The 18,990-nt window shown below is 35.1% G+C and overlaps 1 protein-coding gene across 2 annotated transcripts in view; it reads right to left on the reverse strand.

Annotated features, from left to right (window-relative positions):
- Positions 1–18,990, reverse strand: part of CYB5R4 (cytochrome b5 reductase 4) — a 92,195-nt gene that overhangs the window by 19,615 nt on the left and 53,590 nt on the right. For both annotated transcript variants that reach the window (XM_077750340.1, XM_077750339.1), the window contains 2 exons: positions 17,697–17,729; positions 15,596–15,718 (listed from right to left, as the gene is read on the reverse strand). In XM_077750340.1, the coding sequence (XP_077606466.1) occupies positions 15,596–15,718; positions 17,697–17,729 (156 nt within the window). The remainder of the gene's footprint in view (positions 1–15,595; positions 15,719–17,696; positions 17,730–18,990) is intronic.

The raw sequence follows: 18,990 nt of genomic DNA on the forward strand, positions 1-18,990 counted from the left end.
ATTCATCAGGGGGCGCCTGGGTGGCTCAGTGGGTTGAGTGTCTGACTTGGGCTCAGGTCATGATCTCATGGTTCATGAGTTCCAGGCCTGCGATGGGCTCTGTGCTGACAGCTCAGAGCCTGGAGCCTGCTTCGGATTCTGTGTCTTCCTCTTTCTCTGCCCCTCCCCACTCATACTCTGTCTGTCTCTCAAAAATAAACATTAGAAATAAATAAATAAATAAAAATTCATCAGTAGTCTGAATATCTCACAGTTGGAAATTGTTTCATTTTATTTCCTGAGACATCTATTTTCTAAAACCTACAAATACCTCTGTAGTTTGAAAAATGACTTCACTAAGTCTTATTTCCTCATATCTGGAATTATAACCTATTAAAAACATTATATTCTAAGAAATTAAAACCTAATTTATTTCTTCCTAAATTCATTTTAAGAATTTCATCTTTTAAGCCTTATATTCACAGCTATATAACTAAATTACAAATGTGTGGGGCGCCTGGGTGGCTTAGTCGGTTAAGCGTCCGACTTTCCGACTTTCGCTTAGGTCATGATCTCGCGGTTTGTGGGTTCGAGCCCCGCGTCGGGCTCTGTGCTGACTGCCAGCTCGGAGCCTGGAGCCTGTTTCAGTCTGTGACTCCCTCTCTCTCTGTCCCTCCCCTGCTCACGCTGTCTCTCTCTCCTAGAAATAAATAAAACATTAAAAAAAAAAATTTTAAATTACAAATGTGAAAAATATTTGATAATCAACAAATCTACATTCTAAAGTCTTTTCTTACCGAATGGTCTTGAAAATTCAAGTATTTAAGGCTTAACAGCATCAGTACTATTAAATAATTTTAGAAATATTTCTTTGAGAAGTACATGAAAAACATACATTCTATTTCTCTATGTGTATATATGTGTATGAATTATAGAATATTTTAATTGTTTAGAAATGATTAAAGCAAAACTTTTATACTTAAGGGTACATGTTTTCATTATTTGAAAAATTAATTTAAGTGAAAAATGAAAATTCCTGGTTTGTGATACTAATATATAAAGAAACGAAAAGGAACAAAGTTTTTCTATAAATTCTGAAAATACTTGAAATTAACCTCTCAAGCTCAGAAAATATCATTTGTATACAGAAAAAAATAACATCATTTAGTTTAGAAGAACTTGTTATAGGAATTCTGAAAGCATCAACATTTTCACTTACAAAATTCTCTTCTGGACATAACAGTACACCGGACAGACTGATGATGCTGGTTTGTTTTGTTAGTCCCTCTCTTATAAAACAACATTTACAGAGATGGGAAGGAATCAACTCTGATAATTTCTTATCCTAATTATTCTCTCATTCTCTTTTTTTTTAACCTAACAATATTTATTTTCCTACTCGTAGTGATATTTGGGACGCTCCACCATGTGTACTTTGGCTTGTTTCTTGAGGTAGCCGTTAGAAGGCTTTCTCAGTGGATTCTGCGTCCTTTTTCTCCCAATCTCTTGGGTTCTGTAAGGTTTCCTATGGCTTCAGATCTTTTCCGTGCGAGATATGGGGGTGAGTGCAATGTACAGAGCTCCCTACTTCTCCGCCATCTTGTCCCCTCCCCTAACCTAACAATATTTAAGTAGGTACAGGTTTACGCGAGAATTTAGGAAGTGAAGGCCCAACACCTAATAATCAATGTTGAGTGGAAAACTGAAATCTACTTATAGTATAAGAAATCACAGTATCATCCAATTTCTCATCTTCCCTTGTCCCTTTGGGCCCTAAAGACCCTGGTCACTAAATCTTTCCACTTGTTCCCATGGTAGCTCATATGCACGTAAATTGAGTGTAGCATTGCTCACCAAAACCAAGAGGCACTATTGAAGTCACCTCATTCTAGCGCCAGAGGATAGCCTGCACCAGATTACAGCTAAAGGAATCACTGTGAAGTTATCCTAGAACACCTAATCCAGTATTCGACTGACAAATGATCAACAGACATAGGATTATCTACAAGGAAAATTGCAGGTCAAGTGATCTCCTCGTCCCTTCCTTTCTGGGACTCAGAGTGAGAATACAATCAGGGATCCACATACCATATGTCTAAACACTTAAAAGTCATAAATCAGATGAATAACTATTAAATAATGTCCTAGAAGGTGAGGTTCAAATTCAGGATTCTTGAACTCCTCAGAGTTCCCTGCAGGAAGATGGCAGAGGGATGAGAGCTGCCATCCCCTTCTCCTCTCATCACGGGCCCTGTCTGACACCAAGTGGGGCTTCATGTGGATGTGGACACACCAGCCTCCATGTTTAACCTCATCCATTTGCTTTCCTCATAAACAGCCTTGGCCACTCCTTGAATGCAAGTGGATTTGAGGATGTGTGAGCAGGAACTTTGGGTTCCATATGCCCAGAGTGCAGTGTTGAAGGAAAGGGTGAACAGTAGGTGGACATTTCTTGGTCTTGCACACTTCTCATCCTGAGGGAGGGGTGTGACTGGAAGAGAGCCACTGGAGAGTTCTCCAAGTCTGAAGCCCAGGGCAAGTGCAGCTCTTGCCTAGGCTGTAAGGCCCTTAATGTTTTCTTATAATGAAATGTAATCATGGCCTTCTGAAAACTTTAATGATGGCTAAAAAGCCATCATTCTGACGACAACTTCAACTCTAGCATCTGCCAGAAAGGATTTGCTACAGGAAGTATGCATCTCTTCGATTATATTTAAAACACAATGAAACCCTGGGGTACAGTAATTTACTGACACTTCTTGTTAGAGTTCATAGAGTATTCTTGTTACCCAACACCAAAGAGATAATTTCAGCATCTTACCTATAAGTCTGCTATAATTTCAAAGAATATCCAGATTCTAAAAATTTCAGAAACATTTAAGGAAGCTTTCATCTTTTAATTATACTGAGAAGAGAGACAGCATAGACAGATGGCCCTGAAACATATGAGGAAAAAAGGCTATGAAGCAGACGTGCTGACTAGTTCAGTCTGCACAATGCCATCATTTAAGGGTCAGGTTTTTGGCTTTGTGAGCATAAATAATTAGACAAGAAAATGAGAAACTGAAGTAAATATAAAATGGTGAAACTAAAGCTTAAGAAAAATTTCCATCCCAAATACCTAACTTCTTTTAATAACATACATATAATATTACTCAGGGTATTACTGAAACACTAAGACTAATATGGTAATATGGGCATACTCTTTCCTTTGGGTTGAAAAGAAACATAAGGAAAATAATTCCTCTAAAGAACAGAATTTCACAAGGCTAAAACAAACGAAGTCTTCAGTGGGAGATGGAGCAGAGACAGAACCCTGGTTTACGAGTCCACGCTGCCATTAATCTGGTCTTCGACTCCTACCCAAACTTAGTATACTTTTAAAGCACCTTATTTTCGCTACTGGAAACAGTGGCTTGTAGAAGGTAAATAGCTTGTGCTAGGTCACAGAGCAGCTGGAGAAGATGTGAGAAGAGGTGAGAAATTATTTGAGTTTCTTACCGCAGTTCATAAGCTTTGTTCAAAAAGAATGAGAACCACTCTTCTACAGTAGCTTATGGCTCTTTAGTGCCTTCCTCCCTAATTATGTCAGTTCAAGCACAAATTTACAGATTATCCCTCCATCCTTTACAAGTTCCTACTACTTAATGTCCAAATTAAGGAATCAGGTTAGCAAGTCAGGATTCATCCCACATATATCTCCTCTTGAATATCCCCATTTTCTACTGTTTTGATCAACTATACTTTTTCTTAGCACTCATTACTACTTTCAATCACCTAAATGATTGAAAATCATTTACTTACCTCCTAATTTGCTATCTATCTTTACTCACCTACTCCTCCAAGACCTTCCTGAAGCAACACAGGGCAATCAATTAGTGGGACTACACACTTAAAAATGCAGTCTTGGGAAAAGAAACAACCCAAAACATATTAACATCTATAATACTTAAAAATATATGTACATACCTAAATATGTCCACACAGACATATATAGCCATTCAATCCAACAGACATTTTACTTAGAATCTATCACAGTTCACACCGTAGGGGACTTGCTAGCCGTCTGTTTGTGCCAAGACAGTAACCTTGAAGGGCAGTGAACCTGACTGCAGGGATAATGTTTAGAACACTTGAGTATAAACTATTTTCAAGCACTGTATAGATGTATAACATTTTGGCTATTGATAAAATAATTCAAACTTATGAAGTCATTAGAATATCTTCCTATACTGAAGAAATAACAAATTTAAGTTATATTACTTTTATTTTTTAAAGTTTATTTATTTATTTTGAGATGGAGAAAGAGAGAGAGACACAGAGAGAGAGAGAGAGAGGATGCCAAGCAGGCACGGGGCTTGATGTCATGGACTCATAAGATCATGACCTGAGCCAAAATCAAGAGTTGGATGCTTAACCAAATGAACCACCCAGGTGCCCCAAGTTATTTTACTTTTAAAAGAATTACATAACTGCATTTATTTTGTTGTTTTTAAAAAATTATTCAGGGTTTTCATTAATTTTCATAAAACTTCCACTTAATCACTAGTAGTACAGTTTTAATATCCTTGCCCAAACCACTCTTGTATATATGAATAAGAATACATTCATAACCTGTCTTCCAACACTAAGGATGACCGATATCTGTGGCTACACATCTATTCATATACTGGGGTAAAACACAATGAAGCAGAGTGCTCAAAGACTGAGAATTTTCATACATGATTGTTAATTTAGTATTATCAAATTGACAATAAAACACAGATTCCTCTTTGTTTCAGCTACTATTAAAAAAATATTCCTAAAGTTATATTCCTAAGATGTTTTACTACCTCAGATTGATGGAAATTAAATCTTTCAAAGTGAGGATTTTGTGGAATTAAACAGTAGCACTGAACCAGTAGAAAGGCAGCTCTTTCTCCAAGACTAGATTCAATGGAGTCTTAGACCACACACCATTTAGCAAGACTGTCACTAAATTGGAACACTACTATACCTATCACTTTTCTTCTCATTCCACAACTAATAATGCAGCCAACACTGTATACTCAAGTGCTTCAATCACCTGGATTCTAAGGTTTTAAACTTCTTCCACTTTATCTTTTAACACAGTAAGTAATTTCTTACACAGTCTCTCCCATCTATTCTTTGTTTCTTCAGATTTCATGTTTGGGCCATTGTGTAGAGATGAAAATAAGACCGCAAGACATGAAAAGCATTGTATGGTTACTGAGTATGCGACAACTTCATCCTGCTGGGTAGAGGAGATAATTTAAGAGAACAAAGCACAAGAAGTGGCTATTTTCAGGATTTCTTCATTTCTAGTACTTTTGAACACTTATTTTAGACAGCAAAGAAACATGGATGTACAGGCAAAATTTGGGGAGCTGTGAGGGGATGGATGGTTCTTCCTATACCTGTAAGAAGGTCTGTTCCATTGTGAGCAAGCAGCTTGCCTATAGAATCACGGCCCTACAGAAAATCTCAATTAAATGATTGCTTATTGTGTCAACAAGCACATTTATGAGCACAGACAGTACCTCATTGTGTGTGTGTGTGTGTGGTTTCTGTAGTTAAGGAGCTATCACGAGGTGCACCTGGGTGACTCAGCATCCAACTCTTGACTTTAGCTCAGGTCATGATCTCATGGTTTGTGGGTTTGAGCCCTATGTCATCAGGCTCTACACCAGCCATGGAGCCTGCTTAAGATTCTCTCCCTCCCTTGCCCTCTGCCCCTCTACAACCCACGTGCATGCTCGCTCGCTCTCTCTCTCTCTCTCTCTCAAAATAAAAAATAATAAAATTTAAAAATTAAAAAAAAGCTGTTATGAAAGTACAGGTCAAACCACATAAAACTGTCAGCTTTCTAGGTTAAAAATAGTAAAATATCAACATTTTTATATAGTTCAACTTACATTAAAAATAAAGTTGCAGATTCAATAAATATATTTAACATAAAGGTTTGTAAGTGGCTACTGGCATCAAAATTATGACAAAATTTGTTAAATTCTTCTTTACAATTTTGTATCTCGATATTCATGTACTGAGTTGTTTGCTGGCAAATCTTTAATACTAACTTTGGTGATCAAAGTCCCCACAATAAAGGTAACCACATTAAAATAAAATTTTAGGCTGGGTATAGAAACAGTAACCCAACTCCCTATCAGTTTTTGACCCTCGACAGACGAACAAGTTCCTCACCATCACACACACACACACACACACACGCTCCTAATTGTCACCTTTGGGGAAAAAAGTGTAAAGCATCCAACTTATAAATGGTAGTCTAGTTCCAATGATAACAGTTTAAAATATCACCTATTACATTTGGATTAAAGGTAAAAATGAAGTAGTTTCTCTTTCCTAATTATGTTCTTTGCTCTGTTTTAATCTTTTGTGTAGTAAATTCTAGATTTGACATGAGAAGGTACCACATTAAAAAGTCTTCAACTTACATACCTATTTCAAACAAAAATTCTTTTAGTTGAGAAATCTCAGTAAGAGGAAACCAGCATGCTAGTATCATAAAGTCAATAATTTCAATACGGAAAACCTAGGAACCATGTGACAGACTATATACATTTTATGTTACTGAGAGCAAGTTAATCACAATAATTTGATGATATAAGTATTCAGCTTTGCTAGTGAATAAAATAATCAATCTACAATTTCTGTCATCATTTAAGGAGTGGAAAAAACAAAGAAGAGATTATCTTTGCTAATTCAGTCAAATAAATAAAAGTATCCCCTAAATCTTAGTCATTTTCCACGGTGAAAAACCTAATTCAATGAAAAACACACGCACTGCTCCAATTTTAGACAAGAAAGCTACAGATAACCATGGTGGTTCATGACTCAAGCAGAAATTTATGGCAGAAACAAAAGAGTTCATAGAAAGCCTCAGGAAATTACAGAGAAAACCTGAGTGATGCTCATTCTAACAATTTCCAGAGGTCACCCTTAGTTCCTAGTATCATTTATTTCTTTGGTTTGGCTTTTATCTGGTTTGATATGATTTTTCAATCACTTGATAGATCATTTCGGGGCAAGAGATTTCACTTTAATAGTACCTCTTTTCATCGTCACTGTCTTTTATCTATCTTCTTCTGATCTGCTAGATCACACTATTATTCCTCTATGTTCTCTCCCCTTTCCTAATACCACAATAAAAGAATTCTATTTGACCTTTCCCCACTCACTGCTTACATTTTTCTTTCTCTACAACCTGAAAAATACCTGGCACAATAAGTACCTAGGAACAGTCTGAAGTTCTTCCTGGAAAACCCTTCATAGTTTCTTATTCCTTTTTTGAAACTTATTTTCACAACACTGCTTGAAATTCACCTCTTTCAGGGAGTCATTCACAAATTCAACAGCATCTGCTCATGTGGGGTTACCTCAGAATATGTTCAGTTTGTACTAGAGAACTTGCTCTTGCTGGTCTGTCTCTCTATACAAAAGGATTCTTCAATCTCTTGTCAGTATATGTTCTTCTACTTGGGAAAATAATTAACACTTTGCCTAAAACAGCCTTCTACTCACAACATATACTCAAAATAACACTGATACTTTTCTGAAATTAAATATTATCCACAAATATATCTTTATAGTTTTAAATATCCATAATAATTTTTTAAAAAATTTAATGTTTATTTTCGAGAGACAGAGCAGTGGAGGGGTAGAGAGAGAGAGAGAGAGAGAGGGAGACACAGAATCTGAAGCAGGCTCCAGGCTCCACACTGTCAGCACAGAGCCCAATCTGGGGCTCAAATTCACAGACCTCAAGATCGTGACCTGAGCCGAAGTAAGAGGCTTAACTGACTGAGCCACCCAGGTACCCCATAATAATTATAAATATTTAAAGATGCTAAAGTGGATACATGCAGTTAATTCCTAACTCCCCCTTAAAAATAGCAAAGGTGTCTTTTTTTAGGGGGGTTGTTTGGTTGTTTTTTAAGCATAAGCCTACAAGGACAGAAAGAATGGAAATAAGAAAACACAACAAAACATTAGGAGCTGACAAGGCAAAGAGATGATTAGTAACTGATTCAACAGACTCAATAAATTTGAATCCTAAACTAGAAGTAAAGAAAGCCAGACACAACTCATTTATAACAACAACAAAAATCCCTGAAGGCTCAGGAATTGGCAGGACCAATTATCTCTAGAATCAGAGTGAAGATGGAGCTGAAACTATCTTCCAGATGAATATTCTTTTAAGAAGTTTCCCATCCTTCACTCTTTCTGAAGTCCTGCCCCACTTAGCATGGCCACATATTGACCCTCTCCTATTCTGGCAAAATATTAGAAGTTTAGTCTCTAGATTGGGTAAAACAAAGGGTCTCTGGATTGGGTATATGTTACAAGGCTGAACTGTGTCTCCCTCAATTTTCCTATGTTGAAGCTGTAACCCCCGGTACCTCACAATGTGACTGCATTGGGAGGTAAGTTCTTTTAGAAGGTTAAATAAGTGAAAATGAGGTCATTCGTGTGTGTGATCCCTAATACAATATGACTGATGTGCTTGTAAAAAGAGGCAATGAGGGGCACAGACACACAAGGGGAAGACCATGTGAGGATGGCCAGCTATGAGCCAAGGAAAGAAGCTTCAGAAGAAACAACAACTCTGCTAACACATTGATCTTGGACTTCTAGCCTCTAGGCTGAGACAATAAATCTGTTAGGGCACCCAGTTTGTGGTACTTTGTTATGGCAGCCCTAGCAAATTAGTATAGTATACTAGGCAACAAACAAAGGAAATTACATTTACAGACACCCAGCCTTCTTTTCCCATAAGACTTCTGAAAATTGGGATGCAAAGTAGGAGACTGTCCACTCTTAAGACTGCAAAATACTGCCATTGAACTGGCAAGGAAGCAATCCATCCATATAGTTAATATTATTGTTAACAAGTCAAACCCAGATGTGCAAAGTTTCTAAGCAGCTTTTAGAGTTCCACCCCCAGAAATGTGGGCAGATAGTCAGGGATCAAAACACATTCAAAGAAAGCATCTAACATGAAAGACAGTCTAAAACAAACAAACTTTGGGGACAGAAGTCACACAGGGAGAAGGAAACTCTAAAACTCTGTCAGTAACTCTTAAAAAGATAAGAGAGGCTGTGAAGAACATGATGCTAAAACAAAGGAACAGAAATCAAAAGAGTTCTTAGAAGTTAAAAATACAGAAATGAATAATTCAATAGAAGAACTGAAAGACACAGCTAAAGAAATCACCCAAAATACAGAACAAAAGGACAAAATTGAAAATAAGAGAGAAAAGATGAGCTATTCAGAAGACTTATTTAAAAAGGCTTAAAATAAGAATATTTGTAGATAGCAAAAAACAAACTATGAAGAGAAGAAAAATCAATATTTCCCAGAACTGAAGGTTGTAAGTTTCTATAATGAAAAGATAACATAAAGGATAAAGAGCCAGTATGATAAATGAAAACAGACCCACATTAAGGCATATCATATTGTGAAATTTCAAAACTCTTGGATCGGGGCACCTGGGTGACTCAGTCAGTTAAGCATTTGGCTCTTGGTTTCAACTCAGGTCACAATCTCACAGCATGTGGGTTTGAGCCCTGTGTCAGGCAGACTGCACTGTCAGCTGTACAGCTGGTATGGGATCTTTTCTCTCCCCCCCTCTCTCAAAATAATAAACTTTAAAAAAAAAACACAATATAGATGATGTCACTATGTGAAAATTCATCCAGTGGAAGACTTATAATATGCATCTCTTTTTATAAATATGTTATACTAAGGTTAAAAACCTAAAAAAAACAAAGGAAAAATGGAAATGAATGAAGAAATGAAGAAGGAAATGAATTACATCCTTCAGAGGTAAACTGAGAAAATGGTTTAAATAAGCAGAAAAACAATAAACATATTGTCTTTAATATAAAAAAAGGTTATGTGCATATGAGATATAAACCTAAACTTGTTTTTGCACCTTTTATAAAAAGGAACCTGAAGGAGTGAATGGTTAAACAATAGTCTAAGCACAAGTAGGCTTCCCTTTTCAGGTATCACTACCTAATAACTTTACAATGCCTAAACATTAGTAGAGGCTAAAATTTAATCTCTATTAAAAAAAAAAAAAAAAGAGTTTTCCAAGCAAGTAAAATCTAAACCAGGCTTACAAGAAATGCTGGAGGGACTTCATTAAGCTGGTAAGAAATGGCACTAATCAGTAACAAGAAAATATAATAAAGTATAAACTTCATTGGTAAAGTTAGCAGATTAATCACTTATAAGGCTAGTATGAAGGTTAATGACAAAAGTGATAAAAAAACAACTGTAGGTTCAATAATTAAAGTTTACACAGGAAAAAGTTCTTGTTAAATGTAACATCAAAAACATAAAACATGGGGGGGGTGGCAGTAAAAATGTAGAGTTGTAGAATGCATTCAAACTTAAGTTATTATCAACTTAAAATAGACCATTACAAGTATAGATTTTTGCATGTAAGCCTCACGCTAACTGTAAAACAAAAACCTATAGTGTATACACTAAAGATAACAAAAAGGAATCTAAGTATAACACTAAGGAAAGTCATCAAATCATAACAGAGGCAAGCAAGAGAAGAAGAAAGGAACAGAAACTATAAAACAATTAACAAGACAACAAAAAGTACATAGCTATCAACATATCTAAATATAAATGGACTAAATTCTCTAATCAAAAGACACAGAGTGGCTGAATGGATTAAAAAACAGTACCCATCTGTACACTTCCTACAAGAGACTCACTTCTGATGTAAGGGTACATACAAAAGCAAAGGGATAGAAAAAGATGTTCCATGCAAATGGAAACCCAAAGAAAGTTGAGTTGGCTATACTTCTATCACACAAAATAGACTTCAAAACAAAAATTGTAATCAGAGACAAAGACAGCATTGTAAAATGATAAAGAGGTCAATCCAACAAGAGGATATAACATTTGTAAATATTTATGTACCCAACAGAGGTTAGGGTACCTAAATACATAAAACAAGTATTAATGGGAGAAATTGACAACAGGGTAACAGTAATGGACTTTAATATGCCACTTACACCAGGAAGGAAATTAATAAGGAAACAGTAGTCTTAAATGATACATTAGGCCAAACTGATTTAATAGATATATACTGAACACTCCAACCAAAAGCAATAGAATATGCATTCTTCTCAAGTGCACACAGAACATATGTTAGGCCACAGAACATATTTTAATACATTTAAGATTAAAATAATATCAAACACCTTCTCCAACTATAATAGTATGGGACTAGAAATGAATTACAAGAACAAAAGTGAAAAAGTCACAAATATGTGGAGATTAAACAGCATGCTTGAACAATCAATGGGTTAACAAATAAAAGGAGAAATCAAGAAAACTTTGAGAAAAATGAAAAGGAAATACAACATATCAAAATATGGGATACAGCAAAAGCAGTTCTAAGGGGGAATTTCATAGTGCTAAATGCCTACCTCAATAAACAAAAGAATCTTAAATAAACAACCTAACTTCACATCTCAAGGAACTTGAAGAAGAACAAATGAAGCACTAAGTTAGTAGAAGGAAGAAAACATTAAAGATCAGAGTAGAAATACATGAAACAGAGAGTAAAAACACAATAAAAGAGATCAATGAAACTATGAATTGGTTCTTCAAAAAGATAAATAAAATGGACTGTTAGCTAGACTCACCACAAAGAAAAAAATTAGGACTCAAATAAATAAAATCAGAAAATAGAGGATGTTACAACTGGTACCACAGAAATGTAAAAGATCATAAAAGAATTCTATGGACAATTATACACCAACAAATTGGATAACCTATGGGATGTATTTAAATTCCTAGAAACATCTAATCTCTCAGAACCTAATCATGAAAAAATAGAAAATCTGAATGAAACAATTACTGCTAAGGACTGAATCAGCAATTTAAAAACCTGCCAACAAACAAAGTTTAGGACCAGACATCTTCACTGGTGAATAATACCAAACATTCAAAGAAAAATTAATACCAATCCTTTACAAACTCTTCCCCAAAAAAGAAAAGGAATGCTTCTTAATTCATTTTACAAGGCTAGTGTTACCTTGATACCAAAACTAGACAAAGACTAGAGAAGAGATGGAAATTACAGGCCAATACCTTGATGAACATAAATGTAAAGATCATCAACAAAACTGATCTGAGCAATACACTAAAAGGATTGTACACCATGATAAAGAAGGATTTATTCTAGGGATACAAGAATGGTTCAACATCTACAAATCAATCAATGTGATACACTACATTAACAAGTGATTACCTCAGGAGATGCAGAAAAAATATTTGACAAAATTCAACACTCATTTATAATAAAAACTTTTAACAGAGTGGGTAGAGAGGGAACACACCTCAACATAATAAAGGTTGTTAATGATAAGCTCACAGCTAACATTATATTCAGTGGTAAAAGCTGGTCAGGAACAAGACAAGGATGACTATTCTCACCACTTTTATTCAACATAATATTGGAAGTCCCAGCCAAAGTAATTAGGCAAGAAAAAGATTAAAAAGTATCCTAATTAGAAATGAAGAAGTAAAACTGTCACTATTTGCGGATGACATAATATTACATATAAAAAAACCCTAAAGACTCTACCAAAAAACTGCTAGAAATAATAATTGAAGTTTCAGGATATGCAATCAATATACAAAAAATATGTTGCATTTCTATACACTAATAATGAACTATCAGAAAGAGAAATTGAGAAAACGATCTCATTTCCAATTGCATCAAAAAGAATAAAAACCTAGGAAATTAACCAAGGAGATGAAAGATCTGTAGTTGAAAAGTATAAGATCTACATGGAAAAAATTGAAGATGACACAAATGGAAAGAAATACTATGCTCATGAATTGGAAGAATCCATAAATATTGTTAAAATGTCCATTCTACCCAAAGCAACCTACACATTCAATGTAATCACTGTCAAAATACTAATAGCATGTTTCACAGAACTAGAACAAATAATCTTAAAATTTGTATGGAATCACAAAATTTGTATGGAATCACAAAAGAAACTCAAATAACCAAAGCAATCTTAAGAAAGACAAAACTGGAGGTACTACACTCTCAGTTTTCAAATTATTCCACAAAGCTATGGTAAGCAAAATAGTATGGTAGTCATAAAAACAGACATATAGACCAATGCAAGAGAACAGAAAGCCCAGAAATAAACCCACATATATATGTGGTGTAAGACAAAGGAGGAGTGCCTGGGTGGCTCAACTGGTTAAGCATCTGACTTTAGTTCAGGTCATGATCTCACGGTTTGTGAGTTTGAGCCCCACATCCAGCTCTGTGTGGACAGCTCGGAGCCTGGAGCCTGCTTCGGATTCTGTGTCTCCCTCTCTCTCTGTCTCTCCCCCGCTCACACTCTGTCTCTCTCAAAAATAAACATTAAATGTTTTTTAAATTTATGACAAAGGAGGCAAGAATGTATACAACAGGGAAAGGACAGCCCCTTTAGGTAACTGGTGTTGGGAAAACTGGACAGCCATATGCAAAATAATGAAACTAGATTATTATCTTACACCATATATGAAAACTAAAGTAGATTAAAAACTTGAATGTAAGACCTGCAACAATACACATCTAGAAGAAACCAGATCGTAAGCTACTTGACATTGATCCTGGCAATGATTTTTTGGACTTGACATCAAAGACAACAAAAGCAAAAATTAAGTGGGACACTATATCAAATTAAAAAGCTTCTACAAGGGACACCTGCTCTGGGTCCTCTGTCCCCTTCTCTCTGCCCCTCCCCTGTTCTCTCTCTCTCTCAAAAATAAAATAAGCGTTAAAAAAATTTAAAAAATAAAAAGCTTCTATAAGAATAGAAAACCATCAACAAAATGAAAAGGCAACCTACGGGATGGGAGAAAATATTTGCAAATCATATGTGATAAAGGGTTAATATCCAAAATATAAAAAGAACTCATGCACCTCAAAAGCAAAAACATAATCTGATTAAAAAAGAGATTAAAAATCTAAAAATAAAATTTAGAAGACCTAAAGAGACATTTTTCCAAAGAAGTCATACAAATGGCCAACAGGTGCATGAAAAGGTACTCAGTATCACAAATCATCAGGGAAATAAAATCAAAACCACAATGAGTTGTCAACTCACACCTCTGAGAATTGTTATTCTCAAAAACACAAAAATAAGTGTTGGCAAAGATGCAGAGAATAGCATACACTTGTGCACTGTTGGTGGGAATGTAAATTGGTGTAGCCACTCTGGAAAACAGCATGGAGGTTTGTCAAAAAACTAAAAATAGAACTACCATATGATCTAGTATTCCACTTCTGAGTATTTATATGAAGAAAACATAAATATTAATATAAAAAGATACAGGCACCTCCCCATAGCCAAGATATGGAAATAACCTAAGGGTCCACTGATAGACGAATGAATAAATAAGATGTGCTATACACACACACACACAATGGTATACTATTCAGCTATTTTAAAAAAGAATAAAGGCTTGTCATTTGGACAACATGACTGGACCCTAAGGATATTATGCTAAGTGAAATAAGTCCGACAGAAAGAGACAAATATCGTATGATCTCTTTTATATGTGGAATCTAAAAATCAAAAACAAAAACAAATAAACCCAAGCTCATAGACACAGAAAACAAATCGGTGGCTGTCAGAGGCAGGGGCAGGGGGTGGGCAAAATGGGTGAAGAGAGTTAAAAGGTACAAACTTCCAGCTATAAAATAAATAAATCATGGGGATATAATATACTACACAGTGACTAACAATACAGTAATGAAAATTTGAAAGTTACTAAGAAAGTAGATCTTAAAAGAGCTCATCACAAGAAAAAGGAAAAAAAAAAATTTGTGACTGTTGGAAATAGATGTTAACTAGATTTACTGTGATGATCATTTTACAATGTACACAAAAATCGAATCATTACATTATAAACCAGAAACGAGTATATATTAGTATATATTATATGCCAATTATACTTCAATAAAAAGAAAAGGGTAGGAGGGACGCCTGGATGGCTCAGCTGGTTAAGCCACTGACTTTGGCTCAGGTCATAATCTCGCAGTTCACAAGATTGAGCCCCACATCGGGCTCTGTGCTGACAGCTCGGAGCCTGAAGCCTGCTTCAGATTCTGCGTCTCCCTCTCTCTCTGCCCCTTTCCCACTTGTATTCTGTCTCACTTTTTCTCAAAATAAATAAATAAATAAACATAAAAAAATTTTTAAAAAAGAGGGAAACAGACACCATTTTTTTCAACCTTTTTAAAAAATTTTTTTGTAAGTTTATTTATTTACTTATTTTGAGGGAGATAGAGATAGCACAAGTGCGGGAGAGGCAGAGAGAGAGACAATCCCAAGCAGGCTCTGCATCATCAGTGCAGCCTTGAGATCACGACCTGAGCGGAAACCAAAAGACGATGCTTAACTGACTGAGCCACCCAGGCGCCCCTCTTTTCCAACTTCTTAAAGGGAGATACGACGCTCATCTCAAAATGGGCTTCCAAATTCTGGTACAATTGCACCATTGACAAAATAATTTCATGAACACAGGACTCAAAATAACAGCACAGCATACCTGTATCTTTCTTTGGAATAAATGAATTATGATTCTCTAGAGGGTGACCAAGACGTTTCCAAGAAGTATTCTCTTTTTTCTTTAGGACAATTTCTATTTTTCCCACATTCTCAACAACCCGCACTGAAAAGAAGATAAATTCCATTTGTATTAATTGAAACTAAATATAACACATTATTTTAAAATCAATCTTTCTCAAACAACACAAATGTCCTGATCTGATAGAAATAACAAGGATCACTAGAAAGACTTTGAATACATATCAAAATTGTTTATGCCTTAAATGATGCTAAATCCAGTTTATTTTTTGATTCAAGTTAGCTTCTTTCAAACTAATTTATCAAAGGCCAAACTAGTATGTATTGACAATTTTCATATAAGCTCAAATATAGCCATGGCAAGTAATTAACACATAGCTAAAAATTAAAAAAAACCAAACAAAAAAAAGGAGGGGGCTGACATATAGAAGTTAGTCATTGAATGGATCCATAAGAGCAAATTTATTTATACTCTTAATGTTTCTCATTTGAGATCTCAGATGTTCTTATGAATAAATTCAGTAGGTCAATACTGAGCCTAGTAAACAAAGAAAAAGCCTCACAAATCACTATAAAGTACATAAGAATCTTAAGTAATTAAAAACCTTTTATATTACCTTTTTATTTTTGACTTTTTAAGTCCAGAATATCTGGGTAGAATAGTGAAATATAGACTTTACATACTGATTAGATTTTATGAATTGGATATGCTTTTGAAGACCTAAAGTATATTTCATTTTGTCTTCAGAAACAATCTGTTCTTCCTCACTGTAAACATATAATTCAATAGCAATTTAACAATAACCTTTTAAGATAGATTAGTCAAATACATTCATTTCAATGAGCACTGATTTGAAGCTTAACAAATGTGGAAACACGGTCCTTGACTTTATTTTTTTTGCCTTGACTTTAATTTATAAAATTTACAGAGCTTACTATGTTATACAGGAAAAAAAGAGGGCACAAAATCAGTGTAAAGTACTATGACAGTACTTTAAAACAAGAAATGGCAAATATTTTAATAGTATATATATTTACAGATATGTCTAATGGAATATTCAGCAGTAAAAGAACAAAAAGGAAATCCTTCCATTTGCAGCAAAATAGATGAAGCTGGAGGCCTTATGCTATATGAAACAAGCCAGACAGAGAAGACACTGTATGATATTACTTATATGTAGAATCTTAAAAAAACAAACCAAAAATAGTCATGTACTCATATAAACAGAGAGTAGAATGGCGGTTGCCAAAGGCTAGGGGTAGAGTGTGGGGAGAGGATGATAACAGTATACAAACTTCCAGTTAAGATATTAAGGTCTGAAGATCTAATGTATAACGATGGTGACTACAGTTGATCATACTGTACAATTCCAATTTGCTAAGATGATGGAACTTAAGTGTTCTCACACACATACAAACAGTAAATATGTGAGGTGATGGATGTATTAACTCAATTTGGGGAATCCTTTTACAATGTATGCCTATATGAAATCATCATGCAATTCAATATATTATAATTTTGTCAATCATACCTCAATAAAGCTAAAAACAAAGGACAAAAAAACCCCAAGAAACCACCATTCTATGAATCTTCTGTTATTAACAGCTTTGTAAATTCCACATTATACTTTTATATGTAGCAAAATTCATAATTTAATAAGCTCTGTTAGCATTCCATATTTAAACATATACACCTAAGAAAAATTTGTCTGGTCTAGTATATTTCGACAAGCTTCACGTCAGGAGTAGAGTAGAGATGAGGGAAGGAAGAATGGAAAGAAGACAAGAATTCTTTTCTAAGGAGGGAAAAAGGTAAGGGTAAAGAAATGAACTAAGGGAAAGAAAAAAGGGGAAAAAACCTGAAACAAGAAGAACATATTTATAAACATTAACATATTTGTTTATATAGGAAATATCACATTGTGTTTTGCAATATGAAAATATATGGATGAAAAATAAAACAAATGCTTATTTTTCTCTTCCTTTTCCTCTCTCTCTCTCTCCCTGTGTGTGTGTGTGTGTGTGCACGCATGCATACACATAATTATTTTTTGGTAGCTTACCAGAGAAATCTTCTTCAATTTCATGGCTTAGCTCTAGGAAAGAAAAAGATGTTAGTTAAAATAAAACTTCAATTGATATAGTCTAAGAACACCATGTAAGATCATCCAAATGGTTCTTTTATGCACTATTTCAAATCTCTCAAGGTAAGTAAAACATATTCTGAGAGCCAGGAGAAAGAAACTGTACACAACCAAAATGTCAAAGTATTTAAATACAAATACACTTTTTCAACTTCTCAATTTCTATCCCTATTCAAGAGCAAATACTCAACTGCCCACAAGCAGGTAACCCACACTAGCCCAAAGTATGGTCCCAGACTACCATTCCTATAGACCAAGATGGGAGCAGGGTGGGGAGGTGTGCAGCACCTGAAGCATGCATGCTCTCGGTGTGAGCACAAGCATGGGTGTGCCTACGGGCTTAGTGCTTCCTTTCTTATTATTCTCTGAGGTTGAATATTCATTCAGTTATTGAAAGAAAATTATTGAGTATGTGTTACCTTCTACGCTTTATGGATACAACAGTTAATCAAAGAAAAAAAACACTGCCCTTATGGAAATCACATTCCAGGAGGGGGAGATACAAGAAATATTTTCACAGACATCTGCTGTAAACTTCACTGTGTTAACATGACTATCGGGAACTTACAATTCTGCATTAGTTTAGTCCTTCCAATCCAACATCATCATTCAAGAGTATTTATGCACTATTTTGGGATGAAAAATATGAGTATTTTTCACTGTGGAATTTTTGTTTCTTTTGTATTGTGTGCTACAATATTGTTAGCTACAGTGTGAACAAAATAGCCATAAAGTATTTGAAACATAATAAGATGGTGACAAGGAGGTTTTACTTAAAGAAAAATCCGGCAGTGCTAATGAGTAATGCATACTTTTCTAGATATCGGAGTGTTTGATTAAAACTCTTCCCCAAGAGGCAATATACATTAGGTCTCATGCTAAGAAAAAATAGGACAGGTTATTATTTCTAGAAGAAAAGTTTAAGGTTCCAGTTTAATTAATCTATTGAATGGAGAAAATAGGAAAGAAAAAACATTTTTCTATTCTTTTGTTTTAAAGTTTATTTTAGAGAGACAGAGCACGAGCGGGGAAGGGGCAGAGAGAGAGGGAAACACAGAATTTGAAACAGGCTTCAGGCTCCGAGCTGTCAGCACAGAGCCTGATGCGTGTCTTGAACCAACGATCCATGAGATCATGACCTGAGCTGAAGTTGACACTTAACAAACTGAGCCACTCAGGCACCCCAAAACATTTTTCTACTCTGATCAAATTC

This window comes from Crocuta crocuta, unplaced genomic scaffold, assembly GCF_008692635.1.
Source record: "Crocuta crocuta isolate KB4526 unplaced genomic scaffold, BGI_CrCroc_1.0 scaffold9, whole genome shotgun sequence".
Lineage (NCBI taxonomy): Eukaryota > Metazoa > Chordata > Mammalia > Carnivora > Hyaenidae > Crocuta > Crocuta crocuta.